Source organism: Seriola aureovittata, chromosome 19, assembly GCF_021018895.1.
Source record: "Seriola aureovittata isolate HTS-2021-v1 ecotype China chromosome 19, ASM2101889v1, whole genome shotgun sequence".
NCBI lineage: Eukaryota > Metazoa > Chordata > Actinopteri > Carangiformes > Carangidae > Seriola > Seriola aureovittata.
The window spans coordinates 13,976,796-13,998,230 of record NC_079382.1 but is presented as its reverse complement, the minus strand read 5'-3'; the positions used below and the strand labels follow the sequence as shown (position 1 = coordinate 13,998,230).

Here is a 21,435-nt window from a genome sequence, read left to right as displayed (position 1 = left end):
TGCAGCTGAGAGGGACACATAGGACACTGAGCCATTGGTTTTACAACCCACTAGTGTTGGCCCCCTTGATCATGAGTGAGGCCTTACTCACCTTTTCAGACATGAAAGGTCTGGCAGGAGCTTGGTGACAGCTGCCCAAATAACAACTCAGTCCTAGTGTTGGCTCTTGAATCTTACTTTTCCCTAAAAATCAGCGTATCTGGATAACTCAACTTACTTTCCAATGCAAATTAACTGGAACCTTGAGTAACTTTCTTGTTATGGACATTTAGATTTTGTAGAAAACTCTAGCAAGTTGATCTGCTTTGGAAACAAGTAGCATTACTCCAGATGGAAAGTTGCAAAATCTGTGCACGATTAAAAGAAAAACGGCATTTTGGATTCAGATTTGGGACTATATGAAATCATTTGTCACTGTAATTATACACCATTTGCAGCCAGGACAATGACACACAGAACCTTCAGTGGCCCCTATGTGTTTCTTTTAGATAAATTGGCTCTACAAAGCTACTTTTAATTGGTTAAAAATTATGTTGGCCAATGTTTTTTGACCACTTAACTTCCAGACTGAAGACACACGCAGGCCTGACTTACCAGAGAGGTGTGAAGATCTCAGGTGAAACCGCATCCTCCCATTTCTTCATTAGACAGATCACATCAAACTGATAATTGTTGTCGTGCAGACTTTAAAGAGTAATTTCCCACAAAAGGAATCTAATTATTTTTCTTTCTATCACATTATCCGTCTATTTAGCCTTATTCACACCCCAGTGATAACGAACGACGGGCTTCGGGAAGGTTGCATTTTGGCACTTGAGGTTTTCTTTGAACTTTTTTTTTTGGCCTGAGCTGTGAACCCATAAACCTCCGGAGATCTGCTTCTATATAAAAACGCTTTGGTAAAATCACCTTCACAGAATCTGCCTGTCATCCTCCCTGAATGTCATCCTCGCTGCATGGACGCCTGGAAGTCTCGGGATATTTCTAACATGGACCTGGAGGTTACAGCTAAAATACTTTCCGAATGGAAGAGCCGTGAAAGTACTTTTGGAGAAGATCAGGACTCGCCGCAATCCACCTCACCGGAATCCTCGATGGACTCCATGTGCTCCTCCCCGGAGATGTGCTACTCCGGCGGGCATCAGGAGATCAAGGATTTCTCTTTTGGCTTCTCGGGGCGCAGGACGGCTCCGGCAGCGCAAAGGCACGGCAAGCCCAAGATGTCCACCAAGAGACGCATGAAGGCTAGCGAGAGGGAGAAGATGCGGATGAGGAGCCTCGCAGAGGCCCTGCACCAGCTCCGCGACTACCTGCCGCCGGACTACAGCAAAAGAGGTCAACCTCTAACCAAGATACAAACCCTCAAATACACCATTGAATACATCAACAAGCTTTCAGACATCCTGAGCCGCGCGTAACGGACACAAAATGGACCACTTTTACGCATTAGGTTCATCCTCATCTGGACATTTGATGGAGTTAGTTTTATATCTCTGATGAGTACCATATTAAACTCAATCAGTAAAATTCATTTAATATTCTTCTTCTCTTTTTGCCCTTCTCATGATGTAAATATTCTTTTAGCGGGCACTTGACAATTATTTTTGTATATGAGGCTGTCTTTGTTGGAATTATGAATTCAGTGTTTGGAAATAGAGTTTGCTGTTAGTTGAGATGTATGTGTTCATGAGTGAAATAGGCTACAGCCATAATGATGAAAATATCTCCAATATTCTCATGTTCGTTTTAGAATTCACTACATCATACTCATTAGTATGATACTCCTGGTATATTGTAGAGCTTAAGTAGCTGTGTGACATTTTGAAGTTTTTTGTGTCTGAAGGTTATTAAATAAGTAGCTCTGATGTTTTTGTATGGGACAAGTAAAATATAAAATTCTTCACGTTTTTTTTTCCCAGTTATGAAATATATCAGGCTGGTTTCACATTTTGAAGTTGTCACATAAATCCAATGTATTCACCGTGTGTCAGACGCATTTCATTTCCACAAGCATGGTTTCTACTGAAAAATCTACAATAAATGTATGTTCCGTGTTGAACTTGTGGCCCAGTTAGTTAATGAACCGTCTTCAGGCTGAAGCATAGGCTGAAGACAGTAGGAATGTACGCCAGCCCGTTCTTCCAATCAGAATACCAGAAGACCCAACAACAGTCTTGAATGACAGCTAGAAAGAGCCAATCAGACACTAGCATTCTTCCCGGTGGGCGGTGACTTTCATACAATGTGTTTCTCACAAAGAAATCCCAACCTGGGATGAATCTAGTCTGACGAAGCCGCCATTTCAAAGCGCTAAGGGGCCACAGAAGCTGTAGCGGTTTTTGTAAACATTTTTTTTTATTTTTCTAATATATTTTTATTTTTATTATCAAGTTGGAAAAAATATATTACTATTTAATCTACCTCGCCTGCACCACCAACTGAAGTAAGTCATTTCTCTTTTACATTTCACCAAAGCGTTTGAATACCAAAGGAACGCCCCTTTCATATACGACCAACCTTAATATTTAGCTCCACGCTCGTTACGAGGCTTACTTTATTTCTTATTTTTAGTCAGGAAAATGGCTAACCAAACATTAAATGCCCGCTTGAACACTATTTATAACGAAGCAACTGTTTTGGACACAGTGTAGTGCATGTCAGGTCTGCTCTGCGATGTTAATTCCAGGAATTAGACATTCCCCTTAAACGTCATCATTAAAATTTAACCAGCTGTGCTCAGCATTAGCCATTATATGTTACACAGTATTAAGTAGTATGATTTGAGATTTGAAGTGCATTTGTTGAACGTGGCATCTTTGCTGGTCCTAGCTTAATATTAAAGAGCTCACAGCTCCAACTGCCTCCCAGGATCAGGATAAAAATGTTTCCATGACGCTCGTCGTGCCTTTGGCTTTGCAGGCTTATTTACTTAAAAATAACACTGATAGAATATGTATATGTGACAGTCCTCCATGGCATGGTTACAGCCTTTACTTACAGACGTTATTGTCATTGTCATATGCATCAGAGACAGCGAATTAAAAGCAGTGGCACCTCTACACAAAACCTTTTGCTGTGGCTACCTCCTTATAATGTTCAATAATATGCAATATATAATAATATGTAAATAGATAGCTAGATAGAGTCTACTTTTTATCGATATAAATGGGAAGTATGAAATATTAGAAAACACCTCGGTATATTGCAATACAATTCAACAACACCTCAAACTACAGCCTCCTGTTAAACTGTTATAAAGGTAAGATTAATTGCCTTATTTGTTACATTAGACTGAATTAATCTTAGCCAGTTGTACATAATGAACTGTCAACTGAATGTCCTTACAGTTTAAAGAAAGTATGAGACAAAGGGCATACAAAATGTGATATAAATGCAGCAGTACTTGCATAAATTAATATAAAGTCTATAAAGGTGCTGAAACTCATAGTTCATCAGCCTTTGAAGAATGCAAATGATCCTAAAAACCTAAGTGCTTTTAGACATACATAAACATTATGAAGAAATGAAGATGTAATGTTCCTGGTGACCTCACCATACCTTGTGGCATTTTGTCATCTATAATATTGTTTATAAATTATATGTAATTCCTGCAGGGATTCAACAGTTGTGTATATGTCTACTGTGTCCTTACAGAATTTATCTTAGAATATGGTTATTTTTAAAAATGTGTGTTGACCTCTTAACATTATGGGAATTGCTAGACCAGCAATGTATCTGATACAGAGGAACACAAACACATTTCGTTCAATTTTTGGTCTTCTGGGGTGGTGGGGTCAAATTTGAAAGTCACTGCTTTAAGATTATTATTAATTTTCTAGCTCTCAGTATTGATTTGTAGTTCTTTGTGCTTAACTCACAGTGTGTCACATCCAGCTGTAGAACAATGCAATGCTGAGGTTTCATATGTCCAGAATCTGTTAAATGACCTTTTAACAACCTTGTGTCACATCATAAAACCACATGCCTAAATTTGCTGTTAATCAGTGAATATTATAATCAAAACATCAAAAAGTTGCTGCTGCTGCTGCCCTGCCATTCATTGAGCAGAGTAGATGGTGGCTCTCTTCTAAGTAGCCAAGTTGTTGGCAACACTGCAGCCTGTAAACATCCCCCTAATAGAAACTGCTCTCAGGACCCCCCCAGTTCTTCATGGCATGGACTCCACTAGAGGTTGGAAACACCATTGAGCTTCTGGTCCATGCTGACATGATTGCATCACATAATTTCTGCAGATTTGTCATCTGAACATTCATGCAGCCAATCTCCACATCCCAAAGCTGTTCAATTGGATTCAGATCTATTGACTGGGGAGGCCACTGAAGTTCACTAAACTCGTGGGGGTGGGGGGTTGAAAGATAAATTCACTCAATGTCAGTGTCCCGTATATGTTAACGTGTATCTCATCAAGCATCACAGAAGAATCTAGAAACCACAGAAGTAGCTATCGCTGGATTATCAATATAACACTAGTTTTAAAAAAAATGATTTTGCAAGAGGATTTTTTTCCTACATCAGATAAATCTTGGTGAATGAGGCTGCCATTTGTTCAAGTCATGCTTGATTACCTTACCGCTGCAGGGAATTCACAGTTAATTTATTTCTACATAAATTTATTTTTAAAATGGTACAATGCCCTTTTTTTTTTCTTTCTGCAGAGTTTGAATAATACATTTCCATGTGGAAGCAGAGAGTATCTTTGCTATTAGAAGGGTCGTGAGAAGTCATGAGCAAGTTGTGTTTTGTGTGTAAGAAATTCAAGGACGTTACTTTTAACAACTACTAATGTTAAATAAATTGGCATTGTGGTAGTGTACTGTATGTAATTACTGACTGAATCATTTCAGATGGATGCAGACACAGAAGAGAAGGTGACAGAAACTTCAAAGACTTCCAAGGATGAATCTGAGAGACTTGTAATCGAGAATAAATCCAGGTCTGTCCTGTTGTCTTGTACAGCCTCTACTGTATTTATGAATGCATAATGTTTTTAACCTACATGTAGACAGCAGGTGAGAGTCCTCCTCACATCATGTCTGTTAAACAGCAGTCAATGAATACACTCTCAAATGAAATCTAGATTTGCTCATGGTTGGTCTTTTTTCTTATCTTTACCTCCATAAAAGAGGTTATGTTTTCACCCGTTTCTGTTTGTCAGCAGGGTTATGAAGTAAAAGAAAGAAAAGTAAGGTGGTGGAGGGATGGGGTGTTGGGCTAGGGTAGAAACTATTATATTGTGGTGCGGATCTAGTAAAAGGGATCCAGTAATTATTTTTGTCACTTTCCTAAACATTGTGAGATGGGGCATTTTTCAACATTGTTGAAAGGAAATAATTCAGGAAATAATGTGTGAATTATGTGAAAAAAAATCTTACATATTTATTGTGTTGGCATCTATGAGTTTGTACAATTTGGTGCAGATCAAGATAATAATGATAATAAACTGGATCTGACAGACGTGCTGGATTGTTTGGCCTTGGAGGAGGTATGCGCTCTACTGAGTGCCATTCTAGTTTTATGATTCAGTCATGAAGAGGTTGGATTGGGGAACACAACAATACTGTATATAGTTCATGATTTGCTCTTCTTTTTTTAAAATCTCCTCAGGGGTCGTGGGTTCAAAGGCCGTGGTAGAGGGGGTCGGATGATTCGTGGTGGCATGCGTGGTGGAAGAGGCATGATAAAGGGGTTTGGTCCACCTGGACATGGGAGGGGTCGAATGAAGGATGGAGCCATGAATGGACTTGCACCTATGAGGTACTTCATTAATCAAACATGTAGTGTTTTAAGTATTATGCTAGAATACAAACAAATAGTGTGGTTATGTTTTAAGTCCTCTAAATGTTTTTCTTTTTTGTAGGTTTACTCAAAGTGAAACTACCACTGAGGTGTAATGTATTTAGGTATCAACCATTATCAGTTTGGTAAATGGTAAATGGATTGCACTTAATTAGTGCTTTTCTAGTCTTAGTCACCACTGAAATTGCTCTACAATATATGCCACATTCACACACTCATACACTGTTGGAACAGCCATCAGGGGCAATTTGGGGTTCAGTATCTTACCCAAGGACACTTCAACAAGTGGACTGGAGGAGCCAGGGATCAAACTACCTGATTAGTGGATGATCCACTCTACCTTATGGACCACAGTTGCGTTTTGATAAATTATATTTCCTGCCTTTCCCTTGCAGGGGAATGGGGAGAATGCGCCCCTACCCAGATCTTAGAGGCCATCGAGGTAGGGGTGGACCAATGGGTATGGGCCCGCCTCCTCCTCCTCCCCCCCCACCTCCCATGCACCTCAGAGGCCCCTTCCCACCTATGCCCAGGTAAGCACCTTACACAATCACATGTCCAGACACCCATGAAGCTGCTTTGGTAGCTAAATGGACCTCACACAGGGAAGATTTTAAGGAAGATTCTATAGTGTTTTGGTCCTAAAACTATCTGTTTTATTTGGTTACAGTAGACAGAGTAACCATACATTTTATTACATTTTATTATTACATACATTTTGATGCAGCAGTTTATTACGTTTTTGTCACTTTGTACTTTTTGAATCACTTGCCTCCACTGAGTGGAGGTTTGGTATCACTCAACTGACCTTAGAAGTGCATCACTTGTTACTCACTACAACAGGTTTTGATAGGTTTACTGACAAAATGTGCATGAAACTTGTTTCTTGCGTTGCTGTCATGTTTGCACCTGTCTGTAGGCACGGACCCCCTCCACCTCCTCCTCCAGGTCATCCTGGTTTCAGAGGGCGCCCACCTCACCCTCGAGGCCGTGGTATGCTGCCTCCTGGACCTCCACGCCACTTTCATCCCCGCGGCCCAAGAGGGTAAGAGCTCTTTGAATATTAATATCATGCTTAAGCTTTGCAAGTCACAATTCTCTACACTTTGCTTGCATACTTTTAAGACTAATTGATTTAAAGTACATCTGGGAAGCATGTGAGACATGTTTACACCAGTTGTGTTCCTTTAAATCTCTGATGGAAATACACTACAAACTGTGAGAATAAAGACTGAGGATTGTGACACAAATACAGTCTTTTCTGTCTCTTTCTCTTAAACCTCATTATAACTTAATTTTCTTTACTTTAACTTGCCCTCTAATTATCGCATTTCTTTCTCAGTTTGTCTACCAAATAGAAGAAATAATGCCCAAATAGTCTTACTACAACAGTTGTTGAGTTAAAGAATATTAAGTTAGTTTATAAATAAAAATTATACACGCTGCTCAACTATTTTGAAGACAAATTCTTAAATAGTGCATGGAATAATGAAACTGGAAAGGACATTTCAGTGTATTTTGCCTCTCAAAGGAACACAGTTAATTCAGATGGGGTGACATCCCTGACTGGAATAATCCAGAAGGCTGCTCTTATCAGAGTATGCCCCCCCCCTATTGGCCAAAGCCAAGAATCCAATGTGTGATTTTATCCTTTTACACAGCTACCACAATGGACCGGTCTCTCCTCCGCCTCATCCCCCACCTGGCAGAGGCCAGAGGTGGCCAGGGCCCCCTGGTGGCCGACGCTTTTAACACAGCCTGCCCTAAAAACAATAACCATGCACTTGTTAATGGGGCCTAAAGTGGTGCAGTGAATGAAACGCCCTGAACTATGTGTTATACAAAGTCTCTGAGTATCTTTATTACATACTCTGTGGCCAAATGTCTGGTTATTGATATTGTCTACTGGCAAAGAAATAATGTGAAATGACTAACTACAACCGAGGACACATAAAATGCCTCAAAACTTAACATTGTAAAGGCATTCTTACATTCTGTTACCTATAAATACTGTTGGTACTGTAGGAACTATTTGACTTTGTTGAGAAAAGCTGTTAAAAACAAGTTTGAAACCTCTGTTTTCAAAGGAAGGAAAATTCTTGTCAAAGTTCATTAAATGTTCTTTGGTTCTTGTTACAGTCACCCTGTGAGCCTTAAGAAAATTTCCTGATTCTTAATAAAGAATAAAATATGGGTGACAATGTATGTTTGAAGGTAGGGGAAGGGGGGAAAATTTATGAAAGTACACAACAGCCCTCAAGCACCACTGTTAACTAGTTTAGTAAACCTTGGACCTCCCTAACCTTTCGTTTTTGTTACAAGCAGTGCAGCAAATATTGTTTAACACTTAGACATTTTTTAAGTGATCAGACAATATTCCCCTTGTCAAGTATTCATGAATATTTAATTTTATATTTTATATCGTTAATGTGCAGCTATTTTAAGTTATGAGTATTGCTGTTTGGAACATTCATGTTTGTCTCCAGCAATCTATTGTGTAATGACAAAAAGGAAAAAGAATTATAAATGAATATTACACTGAAATATATATCTAGTAGCTTTTATAAATGAAAGCAAATTCCATTAGTATTTGCTTCAGTTAAGGATAAGAATTTACTCTTTACTGTGTTTAGTTTTTTGAAGTGTTACAAATACTTTATTCACTGTAATTAACATAACTTTTGTGAACCTGTGAATGTGTTTTATGCAAACCGTCAAGACATATGACGTAGTCGTGAAGAAAAAAAATAATAAAACTAAAAATAAACTCAACTCTTTTTGTTTCTTCACAAACAAGTCTGAGAGTTGTCATTACAATTTACAACATTTCATTAATATCTGAAACAGAATGAATGGCAATGTCAGAGCTAGTGCTGTACACAGTGGCACAGTAACTGTTTGATATTTGAAAGTGAACATTTGATCCATGCAAAGACCACTGCAAAGATGCTCATAATTATGGAGAATTTTTTGAATGATTGTGGAGGACCAGGAGCCCTAGTGAACATACTAGTTTTTCTGTAGGCTTGCTGAGGGCTGAAATTTATTGTAGGTTTGGAAACCTAATCTATGAATTGCATCCTTAGTTGCAGAGGACATAAAACATGAGTTTCATTTACTCCAAGCAGTGTGTTACCATATATCTTCCCATGTAAATCTCACTGGAGGATTCAGAACCGCTCCACTTGCAAGGCATTGAAATGCTCATGACTGAACGTCATGTCACATATCAAATTCAGTGGTAGCATGTCTAAAAGGAGGACATCATCTGCAAGGATAAGCACTGTCATATTTTTGGTAAATTGTCAGTAATTTTAATTTGACTTCAAAGGGGACCAATGGGTTTTGAGAATTTCAGTATTGTGTATTGTCCAGTGTCTATTCTAATAGTTAAATTTTCTTATATAATTTCTGCTACACCCCATATATTTGTAATCATAAAAATACAAATTTGTAGCCATGGCTGTAGATGGAATAACAGTAACAGTTATGATAATCAAATTCATGTTTTGAACACACAGATTTGCTCTTAAATCGAGTGGACACCAATAATCTAAATATTTGAGCTCTTCCAAGTTTTTGCAAACTGTGTGAATGCATGTGGCTTTTTTTTCCGTAAGGCATAATAATTTATTAAGATAAAACAAAAGCCCTGCTGTAATGCAGAAGTACAATCACATGAAGGAGAGGCATTTATTATTAATAAAAAGTCTGTTGTATGTAGCCTACTGCTGGCACAAACAAGGATTGGATGACATGATTTCTGGAAGAAAGAGCATTTTATTTACTGAGCCACTCAGATGCTGAAGAATACACACATATGGCTATAAACATCAAAATAAGAGCCACAGACAGGTGTTGCACTCTCCCCTTCTCTGTCTGTCTTTTTCCATCTCTTCAGCACTTTCAGTACATTTTGCTGCCTCTTCAATCTCTGCAGTCCCTTCTTGTTTCTCCCTTTGGTTGATTGTAACAGACTGACTGTTGTTGTCTCCTGAAGGGGGGCACACAGTACAGTTAACCTACCAGGCCCCAGGAACCCAGGCCCTCCCTCACATCTCTCCCCTCCTTCAACAGCAGCGAGACACCAGAGGTCCGGCACTTCGCTTGAAAAGGTGAGCCTCCTCTTGTGCCTTAATCCCTTAACCCCTCTGTCTCTGATGCCTGGAGATTCTCTCTTTCAGGATGGAAGGTGAAACAACTACAGATACTACACAGGTACTTTGTCTCTCCTCAAATGGGTACAAACAAAATTCTGATTTGGAGAGATTGTTGCTCAATTTACATGGAAGTACTTTGAAATCTAAACTATAATAGCTAGTGCAATTTATGGTAATTCAAAGAGCATGCAAGGATATATGCAGGAAAAGACAGATCAGTGTTTTTGCACTCCCACTCTCAACTCACTTGAGTTGATCTATAGGCCTTTTTGTTGGCATGTCACAGTAGGAAATACACAGGTAGAAATGAATGAAGGCTGAATTATTGTGCATGCTGGATCACTGTCACAATTGAGGCTTGATGGACACTTGAATAAAACAGCCATCATTAGTCCTTTTCTACTATGACAAGCCAAAATGTCAGATGTGAATGAGGTCTTTGGCAAAGCAGATTTAATTGGATAAAGCATCAGCAGCAAATATTGATCACTTCTCACTTGTGGGCCAGAAAGCCAACAGGTAAGTTCAGAAACTCAACCTAAAATCTACAGCAACAGGGCACTATACTGTTGTTTATTTGTCCTGGTAAACATAAACTTACACTTCATCACCACAGTTATACCAGTTCCCATAATCATGATGTTCGTATTTAAGTGACAATATCCTGTCACTGATGAAGTGACAAAAACACTAATGATGTTTGTTTTGCAGTGTCATGGGGGTTAAGGTATTAAGATTCCAAAGGTATGCTTATGTTTGGATGATAAAAATACTGAATAAAAAATATTACATAAACTCATTTGAAGAAGTATGTTAAAGTGTACATGAATAAGTTTTACAGTTGGCTTGTGTAGTGAATAGAGCACTTTCAGGGTTATGTTTGTGCATATTTATTTAAAGAGAGATCACCAAATATTTCTGTGAATCTTGAACTAATTTTTTTTAACCTGCCGTACTCAAACAAAACCGAATGAAATCCTGATTTCGAATTTTGGTAAGGTACTTTCTGTCATTTTAAGGAAGGATGAGCCATCAGACGCTCAAGATAAGTACGCCATGTAAGTCACTGTTAAACAGAAAGTAAGTGTTGAATCCAGATGATTTTATGTTTTGCATTATAAATCATTGTATACCAATTCCTCAATAAATGCAAAAAAAAAAAATCTTGTGTGCTGGTTTTGTGTCCCTCATTACATACATGTTTATACAGGGTAACAATCCAATCCAGTATCACAGCAGATAGTTACAGAAAAACATTGTATTAATGTGGAAGAATTATGAGAATCATTAAATGCAGAATGTGACATTTATTGGGAAGAGAAACATACAATTGATTCCACATTGTTTTGACACAGAAAAGACAAGAAAAAGACGATGAAAACAAGTTTCAGTGCATAAAGACAATGAATGCACATTCTGTAACTGAAGAGGACCTTTTTCCGTTCTATCAATTTTGATGTTTCTTTTGAATTATATATGATGAGCAGTTCAGGAGGTCATGACAGGTGTATAGTAGTATTTCATTTTTAACGTTTTCCCAATTACCCAGTATATTCACTGATGTCTGAAAAAAGACACCCAATATGCATCTGTTGCTCATCACTGCATTCACTGGCTGGGCTTGTCGTCAATGGTGTCGTCCTTCCACATGGGTTCAAGGATGTGATCTGGAACCTTCTCCATTGCAGTCTGACAACATGAACAGAACAAGAGGAGGGGAATAAATTAATTAATTTCTTCCGTTTAGTCCATAGGTCTAGAACAGATAGGGCAGGGCTCTGCAGTGCCTCACCTTTGTCACTTCCATGGCTACACCTTCAGGGAGGTTCCTCTGGATGTATTCGAGGTATGCCTGTGCTGTGCAGCTCGTTAAATGAGACAACTACAAAACGAGAGAAGGGACAAATTAAACCAATTACCTAATCATCATGAACCATTAAGAAGATTGAATAATAACTTAATAACCTTTTGACACAAATGGCCTGTCTAATGGGTTGATTTTAAAGGCACTCACACAGGTGTTCTTACTTGTATGTAATTAGATTTGTGCTCAGACTGACATTGAGTGGAGTTAGGTTAAAAATTAGATAAGGTAAAACTTGATAAGAATAGTACAGGTGTAAGTAGCTCTGCCATAAAAGGTGCAAATTAAACAGGGCTGAAGCTCCTCACCTCAATACACCGGTAGTGCGTCCTCATCTCATACTGGACCCTGTGTTTTTTGAAGATGTGTACTGACTTCAGGAGTGTAAGCCTGTCTATCTCCTTGGGAGGCTCGTAACTGTTGGAGGGGAAAAGCATGATGAAAATGATGGCATTAAGAAAGTTATACAGCAGTTAACAGTCATCATTGTTAGCATACGGCTGCTTCACTAAGACTCACACTTTGCTGATGTTGATGCCCAGCTCTTTAGCTGCCATGGTGGCAAAAAACTCATAGCTGTCCAAGACGGCCCTGTCATGACCTTTGACCAAAACTGACACCCTCTGAAACAGTGCATCAGGCTCTTCTGTGACAGTGATCTGCAAGGAGACATACATGTAAGGAAAGAGGATAGACATGTATGAGTGAAAGTCACACTATAACATTATTTTAATACTGAGCTACAGTCTGAAGTAAATAAAGATATTCTGATAACTTACAGCAGAAGGTGTTGATGAAAACACTGTTGATGTGTGGAAGGAAGTGCTGGATGTCAGAGGGAGATGGGACCTGCAGAGACAGCGGTGAGTCATTTCTGGCATATTAACGATCTTTGTCAGAATGCAAAGTCCAGCACAAACGCTTCTGTAACTGTGAGACAACTGTTCCTGGTTGTTTTTGCCCTTTGGCTTCACACACACACTTGACTTGAAAGCACTGGACATATTATAGGCCTAACTGTTGCAAATGCAATCATGGTGTACATGTGTGCATCCCTTGAGTTTCAGAATAGAATTTAGGATCTTGTAAATTATGTAAACCAGTTACAGTCACATGCACTCTGCTGATCAAAATGTCTGGCAACAAAGGGCTGTAATGATGACAGTGTCTCACTGATGTACCAGCAAACAAGCGTCGTGTGCTTGCGTTTACTACAGGTAATAATAAACTACATAGCCGTCATACAAGCGGAGAGGGGAAACGGTTACCTACCTTATTATATTATATTTCCTGTGACCTGAACAGGTACCCGAAGCTCCCGGTCCCTGGAAATAAATAAACTTAGATCAGTGGACCTTTAGAGATGACATTTGCTGTGTAACCACCATGCTACTACTGCCGACAGTGACCAAAATGTAAGATTTATTGATCATCTACGTTCAGTTTTCCTAAGTTAAACAAATGTCAAATACGTTAGTTGCTGTTAAAAAAAAAAGTTGGTTATTGTACCAAATGTGAGATCCCCGTGAATATCCTTGCCAAAGAAAATAGTTGTCGCCTGAGAGCCACGGGAGCAGCCATGTTTTTGGAGTAGGAGGGGCATAAGGACAAACAACTTTTCAATACTGCCCTCGCGAGTACTGGAGGGTAAACTACAACTGTGGCAGGTCGGTGGTAACCTTAACACCACAGCTGGTCAACCATCCCATCATTATAAATAGATTTTTTTTGTTTTTATCTTTACAAATACATAATAAGTACTAGTCATTTCCATTTTATGTCATTTTTAGGCAAGGCAAAACTTTGTTCTTGCCATACATGCCTGCTTCATTATTTCCATAAACACCCAGAAAAGAAAACAGTATTCCCGTGTTCCTGTGTTGGAATAACTGCTGTGCCCATTACTACCAAATTTAGTTTGTAAATATGTACCTTAAAACAGTTTTGTTTTTACATACAAAACGTACTATCAACTAATGAAATATGATGCAATGCTGTATAAAGTACAAGTAGTTCAAAAATGGATTTAAGCTATTGAGTGGTATATTGAGTAAATATAAGTTACAGTCCACCATTGCTCTGGTCAGATGTTTAATGCAGGATTTTTACTTGTAATTCAGTATTTTTACACTGTGGTTTTGCTACTAATCCTTTAGTAAAGAATCTGCCAGCTATAGTTATCGCATTTACTGTTATATTGTCATATTAGAAATATACATACAAAAAACATTTAATCGATTTATAAAATACAATGCATTATCTCTGCTTCTGCTCTGAATTCTTCTCCAGTGACTACATGCTGTGCTATGTTTGTGGGCAGATTGACAACGAAGACCACATCATTTCATCCTCACTTGTAATAAGATTAGGTTAAACTTAAAACACTACACTTATTGATGTGTAGCTGTGATAATTTAATTGGGCTAAATCACGTGCCTGTCACGTGACACAGCTGTCGGGCCCTGCCAGTGTACAGTAGCAGGCTGCAGGCAGAGGAAGCAGCGGCAGTAGTAACAGCAGCACACAGCCGAGGTAAGCGCTCTACTGGTCGTTGATGTTTCCCTGCCTTTGTTGACGACAGGTCTGATATTATTTTGCCATGTTGTCCACTACTCCGCCGACGTATGGTTATTTTTAATAGCTGTATGCTAATATAAAAAAAAACCTTAGGATAATCAGTCAGCTAATGTGCTAACTGTAGCTTGTTAGCGACGACTGCCAACGGCGGGTGAACGGAGCCAGTCACTCCGCTGATGGTGGTTCAGGTTCAGCTAGCTAGCAGGTCGGTTAGCTGAATAGCTATCACTGACTGTTTCTTTGTGGAGGAGACAACACAGACAGCCAGTGGTAGCTACATTCTCCAAGCATCTCAGTTATATTACTGCACAAAGAAGATAAATGAATTAAAGGAAAGATTAATCCGGCGGCTGACATGTTTTGATCTGCGGAGCCCACAGAGTTGTCTGTCTGGACTCAACATCCAGGATCTAGCTAGCTGTGGCTAGCAGGCAGCTCATGGTGATGAGTGTTTGGGCATCATCATCTCACGAGCTTCAGCTGTATTTGTTCGTCAGTTAGTGACGTTAGTATCACCCGGTCTTTCTTTATGTTAACGTACATTATTAGATGTTAACAGATTGGCATATTCTACTGCTTTTCTTTTGCTGGAGGTATATGGGAAGCGCGTGTACTCTTGTCTGTTTAGTCATATTGGAATTTATGTGGATACTATCTTTTATCATATTGACAACTGACTTAATCTAAATCTCAGTTATATTATTATGTAACAGTTGTCCATTGTTTGCCCTTTTATCGTCAGAAGACAGTCATTAGCCATCCGTTATTGCCCATTGGTCTGTCTGTTTGGTCTGACGGACCGCGTTGGATTTCACGGATTGTCACTGCCTGAATTTTATTTCTCTCCTGTCTCTCATCCAATTGTTTTGTCTCTTGTCTGTTTTCCCCTTTTACTGTTTATTTAACTGTTAAGCCTCGGGAGGCCGCATTGTTACATCAGTGTAGCTTAATAAAACCAGAGCTAAAATGATACATGGTCATTTTAAATAATTCAACAATTAGTTAAATATCCTTCCGCTGAACAGGATAATCCTCGAACTAAAGTGGTTGCTCAGGGAGACATAAGTAACGGTAAATGAGGGGTAATTTTAGGCAAGCATTAATATTTAAATTAACAGCTGTAGGCGGTAGGTGAGGGCATTTAGCGCCTGTACCGTTACGTCGTCCGTTTTAGAAAACAAATCAAATGATTTCATAACACTCGCTTGTTTATTTGTAAGTGACCATTTCTGTGTGATAGCAACACCCTTTATTTTTTGTGCTATCCAGCAGTCCTTCATGGGATCCCCGAGGCGGGGTGAAAAGACGTGATGACGTTACCGGGAGAAGCGGTTCTCCTGCGGGCTGACAGCTGATGGAGAGGGGACCCTGCTCCTCCTCTCTCACACACGGTCGGGATCTTATGAGCAGGACACAGAGACTAGAAATGACATGCTGAACTGGACAGAAACTTTGTTCACATCGACTGGAAGCGCAGGAACGTGTTGAATGGATTGGATGCATTCCCCATTTGTGAGTTTACAAGTTTTTTTGTGGATGTTTGTTTTTGATCAGCTGGCATGAGTCTGGAATCTCCGACAGAGGATTTCTAAATATTTTTCCCGATAATCTAATCTGTTGCCTTGTCATTGAAACATCATCAGCGAGGCAGCTCACTGATCAAACATCAAAATGACTTGATTGAGTGCCTTTTGTTGTGTATGCAGCCCATTTGGGTTTCAAATCCAGCAATCCCTGGTGACCTCATTTGTGCATTTGGAGAAGTTTTCACTGACCACCTTTAATCTGTATTGCAAATCAAGGAGACAGCCGGGGGGAAGCGCAAGTACTATGCACCGTTATCGCTGTCTCACATCCGACATCGAACCAGTAACCTCAGTGGAGGAGAAGCACTCATAACGGTACCGACCCCTCCGAAGAACCCCCCGACCTCTCGCCTGGTACTGTTTTTATCCACGGGGGTGTAGAGAGCTGCAGGGATGTTCGCCGCCGTGGAGCATGGCCCCGTCCTCTGTAGCGACTCCAACATCCTGTGCCTGTCATGGAAGGGCCGGGTGCCTAAGAGCGAGAAGGAGAAGCCGGTGTGCAGGAAGCGCTACTACGAGGAGGGCTGGCTCGCTACCGGGAACGGCCGAGGAGTCGTCGGGGTCACGTTCACATCCAGCCACTGTAGACGGGACCGGCCCACTCCGCAGAGAGTAAACTTCAACCTCAGAGGACACAACAGCGAGGTAAGAGGAGATATTGTATAATAGATCATCAGTACTTGTGAAGAAAAGGACATGTTGAGAACAAAAGACAGATATGAGTGATAATCATTGTAAAAGTCAATGTGGCATCTTGACCATATTTATTTCAATAAAGATAACCTAAAGCTACCATAAAAAGTGGTACAAAGCAAACTTAAATAGAATATCCCCTCCAATATGCCATAACTGTTGCCCAAGTAGTTTCGATTAAGCAAAATTAGAATTTCCTTTTATTTGATTTATGTTAGATATAAAAAGTACATTAACCAGCTTCTCAATAATAGAAAAATTGAGCATTTGTATTTAGTTACTTTGCACATTCACACTCTCCTTCAAATTAAAATCTGTGCCATAAACAGCAACAAAACATCAGCCTAATAGTGATGGATTAGTGATCCCATTGATCCCTTAGAGCAAGCATCTCAAACGTCTCACTCCCTCCTACAAAGAAAGCTGAAGAAAGCAACTGACTGCGAATTATTATTTTGTTATTACTAGTAGTATTCAGTTTTCACAAAATGGGCTTGACATGTAGCATTTCCTTTTCCAGGCTGGGTGGAGTCACTGAACAATGTCCTTGAAACTGTTCGGCTTTACACTTTTAGAGCAGGTGTATACCACTGAGTATCTTATTGTGGGTTGACTAGCACAAAGATGTTAAACTTAAGTTGAAGGAAGTCAAACCCTGTGCCATAACAGGTTGAGCGTTTACCGTTTTTGTATAGCAGGCAATTTTACAGTTTTCACCAGAATAGGGGGAGTAATTGGTGAGTTCAACGTCTGTCATATTTGGTTGGAAGTAAAAGCTATGTACTCTGTGGCTGATGGTTTGACAACCTTGCATTAGATTGCCCTGCTGCACCTCAGTCAAACATTGAAGTGTTCCACTCCCTGGCATTACTCTTATCCCTCACCATGGTTATACCCACCAAAGTTCCCCACCATTAGTGCACTGAGGGCATTTATTTTGTTATTCAACTGAGTAATGTCCGTGGTCTATTGCTCACCATGTGTATGAATATTCCGGTCAGTATATAGCAATGCTGGCACAATTGAAGATTGCACACAGGTTGCGTTATTTCTTTGAGTGGGCGTAGCTCTTGGTCAGATGGAGCAAGGTGCTGGGTCAGCATTCCATAAGGCAGCTGAAGGGAGAGTGGATGAATCCCTACAGAGAGTGACTGAAGCGCAGCAGATATGTCATTTAACTCTGCCCACTTGAATGTGATCCAAGTACTGAAATTTCCATTTTGTTCTAGTGTATGCAGTATAGAGGAGGTTTAAACCTACTCAACTCTAATTTACCCACCTTTTTACACATGTGTATTTGACTTCAGCCTCCTATTCACATTGATAAAATTCTTTATGACATATACTTTTAGGAATTAAACTTACAGGTTTCATTGTGATTGAAGTTGCATGATATTGGTGTTCGTTGTAGATCTTTTTGATAGCGTACCCACTGAGTGTTGCAGATACAACAGCTGTCCTTCCATTGATTCAAACATGACTTAACAGCTTATACATTTTCTCAAGGTGTAATATTTTATATCATTATGTTTTGGTTACTATTCAAGTGAGTGCACAGGTCTCCTCCAGGACACCATTCACCAAATGTTTTTGACTCTTTGCTGACTGGTGACTAAAGCATATTGACTAGTGGAGAGATATGCAGTATTGCATTTATTATTACTGAAGTCTCTGACTTCACTGTAATGTAGATATATACATATATACACCACACAAGACATCTAAAGAGCTTCAAGCTGATGTACAACAATCTGGAGTGATGTTTTCTGCCCGTACCATACATTTCACAGTAAACCAAGTAGGGCTCCATGGGTGAGGGCCAAGAAGGACATAATTATTGAAGGAAAGGCACAAAAAGGAAAGGTTAATGTTTGCAAAAACTAAGCTACAGTCTTTCTGGGATAAGGTTCCGGGGGCCAGACTAACTTTTTTCATCACCTGTCTCAAAAACAATTCTAATCGTCACTAAATTAATGTAAACTATCCCAAAATCTAAATATTGTTTCTTTACTTTATGATCATCTGTAGTTGTTAGTTATTTGTTTATTGATACTAAACATGTCATGTGTCCAAATTGCACCAAATTATGTACCAACTGCCTTTTCTTTTGGTCCCCAGCAATACACCCACCAAGTGTGATGTCAATAGGGTGCAAAGTTCTCTAGATTTGCGAAGAACAGACAGACAGAGATTCTTACTTTATAATTAGATTAGATGGATGTATGCTGTCTGCTCTGGTCCTGTTTCGCCTCCTGATAACCCATATTAGTTTCTGTATTTCTTCATATTCCCCGTTATTAGTTTGCTTAGTTGTAAGTCAATAATTCGCCTGACATTAAAACGAAACAGTTTGCTGCAGAGAGCAGTGGACTGCATCTCTGCTCTGTTAACATTTTAGAGAATGTAAATATGTAAATATTTTCCTCATTAATGATGTATCATTTCACCACCAGCAACCCATCTGCTATTAATTAAAGTACAAATTTTTCCGATCTGTGCATATAACTGCAATCACTACTGTCCACACACAATGTACTGTTTGTCTACAAAATGTTAAGACTTACAACAAAAAAGATCACAAAAACAGATTGAAATCATCTAAATGTATGCTTTAGCTAATATACTCATATACATCGAGATTGGTGCCCGCAAAGTTCACCTGCAAGTAACGTTAGCAATATGGATGAGAATCGAGAACCGACTCCTGTTGAGAACCGGTTCCAACTGGTTTGATCCATCGACATCATTTGCCTTTATGCCTTACACTTTCCATTATCGATGCCTTCCGCTTAGTTGCGTGTGCCTTGCAAAACAATAACCTCACACCTCCGCGAGAGGCAGTCAGTGCGAACGACAACGAAGGATTCGAGGACGTGTGGCTTAATTTGAAAACAAACATGAAACATGTGTAGACGTGCAGCAGAGCATTAAATATCAGGAGTGCTTCACAGTCTCAACAGAGTAGTTAAGGTACGAATGTGTCGGTCGCAAACAAGCCGGCTCTTTTAAGTGAACGATAGGAGCCGGTTCCCGTCCGAGAGCCTTTTTTTTTTCTCTCTCTCTTTTTTTGTAAATTAATACAAGGCAGACCTAAAGAGTTAGACAGCACCCCCCCTCAGGCGATTGAACAACTACAGAGCAGTTATCTATCTTGTTCAGTGTTCAGAGACTCAATAAAATTGCGTTGTTGACACTGAAAACCTATATAGGCCTACTTTTTTCCACACAGAAAATCCACAAGAATCAATAATGGAATCTGTAAAGAATCAGATCGATAACCAGAATAGATAATGGCATTTGAATCAATAAAATCTTATAAATTCCCATCCTTAGTTAGCAAGTGGCAGGTGACCGTTTCAATGCAATGCCTAATAACAAAATTTATCCATCTAAATTTGTCCGTAAGTTACCTCAGACTCAGGATTTATGAGTTATGCTGAGGTTTGCACTGTAACATTTCAGGTATCGCGATAATAACCATAGTAACAGCATGAGAAGATGCACTCCGTTGTAGTCACTAGTCAGCACTCAGCTCAGTTTGTCATTGCTAAGTGATTGTTTGAAATAAATAAATAAAAAAATTGATGAAATCTCTTTCATCCTGCACACATTTTCTATTGTCACTGGGATGACGGGATGCTGTTAGTCTCAAGTCCTAATGTTCTATGCACAGATGAAACCAAAGTAGAGCTCTTTGAAAACACAGTGCATAAGTTTGTTTAAAGAGGATGACATGAAACCCGTAAGGAAAAGAGCACCATACTTACAGTAAAACATGGTGGAGGTTCTGTCATGCTGTGGAGCTGCTTTGCTCTGTCTGGTACTAGAGGCATTGAATATATATCAAAGAAATTATGAAATCAAAAGATTACCAAGGCACTTTAGAGTGAAATGTGTTACCCAGTGTCAGAAAACTCGGCTGGAGGACAAGGTCTCAGGTCAAGAAGCTTCTTTATGGCATTTAGGCTGTCATTGTTTCTAAAGATTCTGAAACCAAATTTAGTGAAGGGTGACATTAATTGTGTCTGGGGTACATTTTGTGTTTGTATTATTTCATTACTATTTTTTCTTTTGTTCAGACATTTTGTTCAAATATTCTCGTTATACCAAATTGTATCATTTGGATTAATTTCCGAAGATATTCTGAATTATGCACTTGAAATTCAGGGGTGCCAATAATTTTTACCAGGACAGCGGTAATGTCCTCTCTACTTCCAATCTAGATGATGTAAAGCAATAAATAAATGCTTTGGAAAATGTGAAATCCATAATTTGTCCACCCTATGCATAATTTGGGATTTCTGACAGTAGTGGAAATAACGCAGCCTAATGAATTCTGTCAAGTTATGACAGATCTGTTCACTCACTCACGTCATATTCCATCCCAGTTCTGATGAAGAGGGGAGAGAATGCTGTTAGCTTTATATGGTCAAAAACCAAGAAAAATGGCCCCCTAGAGCTTTGTATCTAGTCTCCAGTCCCATCTAGTTATTAAAATATGGTTTAGAACAGGCAAAAGCTCTCATCAAGCCAACATGATCTATGCCAATACATTTAAGTAACCTTTCCATGTCTTGAAAAGCTGCTTACTCAGCAGTGAAAGCAGTCATGTCCCTAATAGTCCTGTCCTTTGAAGGTCAGCGCTGTCATTGAACACTTGTCGTTGGTTGTGATGAGTGTCCTTTCAGGTAAATTAGCTCAAGTCATGTTATGAATGAGCGCACACACAAAAATGCAG

At 39.4% G+C, this 21,435-nt stretch overlaps 4 protein-coding genes across 6 annotated transcripts in view; 3 read left to right on the top strand and 1 right to left on the bottom strand.

Annotated features, from left to right (window-relative positions):
• Positions 1–851: 851 nt before the first annotated feature.
• On the top strand, positions 852–2,059 carry msgn1 (mesogenin 1). The gene has a single exon (XM_056363221.1). The coding sequence runs from the start codon at positions 957–959 to the stop codon at positions 1,416–1,418; it is 462 nt and encodes a 153-aa protein (XP_056219196.1). The 5' UTR covers positions 852–956; the 3' UTR covers positions 1,419–2,059.
• A 193-nt stretch (positions 2,060–2,252) lies between these two features.
• Positions 2,253–10,672, top strand: si:ch211-51e12.7 (uncharacterized protein LOC336335 homolog). Of its 2 annotated transcripts, none has more exons than XM_056363244.1 (6): positions 2,253–2,443; positions 4,866–4,954; positions 5,626–5,775; positions 6,213–6,350; positions 6,737–6,862; positions 9,818–10,672. In XM_056363244.1, the coding sequence occupies exons 2-6, from the start codon at positions 4,866–4,868 to the stop codon at positions 10,011–10,013; spliced, it is 699 nt and encodes a 232-aa protein (XP_056219219.1). In that variant the 5' UTR covers positions 2,253–2,443; the 3' UTR covers positions 10,014–10,672. The 2 variants fall into 2 exon arrangements, with proteins under 2 accessions (XP_056219219.1, XP_056219220.1); XM_056363245.1 differs by having other exon boundaries at positions 2,256–2,443; positions 7,479–10,672.
• A 592-nt stretch (positions 10,673–11,264) lies between these two features.
• mrps10 (mitochondrial ribosomal protein S10) lies at positions 11,265–13,455 on the bottom strand. The gene is made up of 7 exons (XM_056363247.1): positions 13,351–13,455; positions 13,114–13,166; positions 12,621–12,690; positions 12,361–12,500; positions 12,150–12,258; positions 11,770–11,859; positions 11,265–11,666 (listed from the first exon to the last, which is right to left on the bottom strand). Exons 1-7 carry the CDS (start codon positions 13,420–13,422, stop codon positions 11,586–11,588), a joined length of 615 nt encoding a protein of 204 aa, XP_056219222.1. The 5' UTR covers positions 13,423–13,455; the 3' UTR covers positions 11,265–11,585.
• Positions 13,456–14,292: 837 nt separating this feature from the next.
• Positions 14,293–21,435, top strand: part of tulp4a (TUB like protein 4a) — a 32,903-nt gene continuing 25,760 nt past the window's right edge. For both annotated transcript variants that reach the window (XM_056405435.1, XM_056405434.1), the window contains exons 1-2: positions 14,293–14,373; positions 15,688–16,649. In XM_056405435.1, the coding sequence (XP_056261410.1) occupies positions 16,398–16,649 (252 nt within the window). In that variant the 5' untranslated portion in view covers positions 14,293–14,373; positions 15,688–16,397. The remainder of the gene's footprint in view (positions 14,374–15,687; positions 16,650–21,435) is intronic.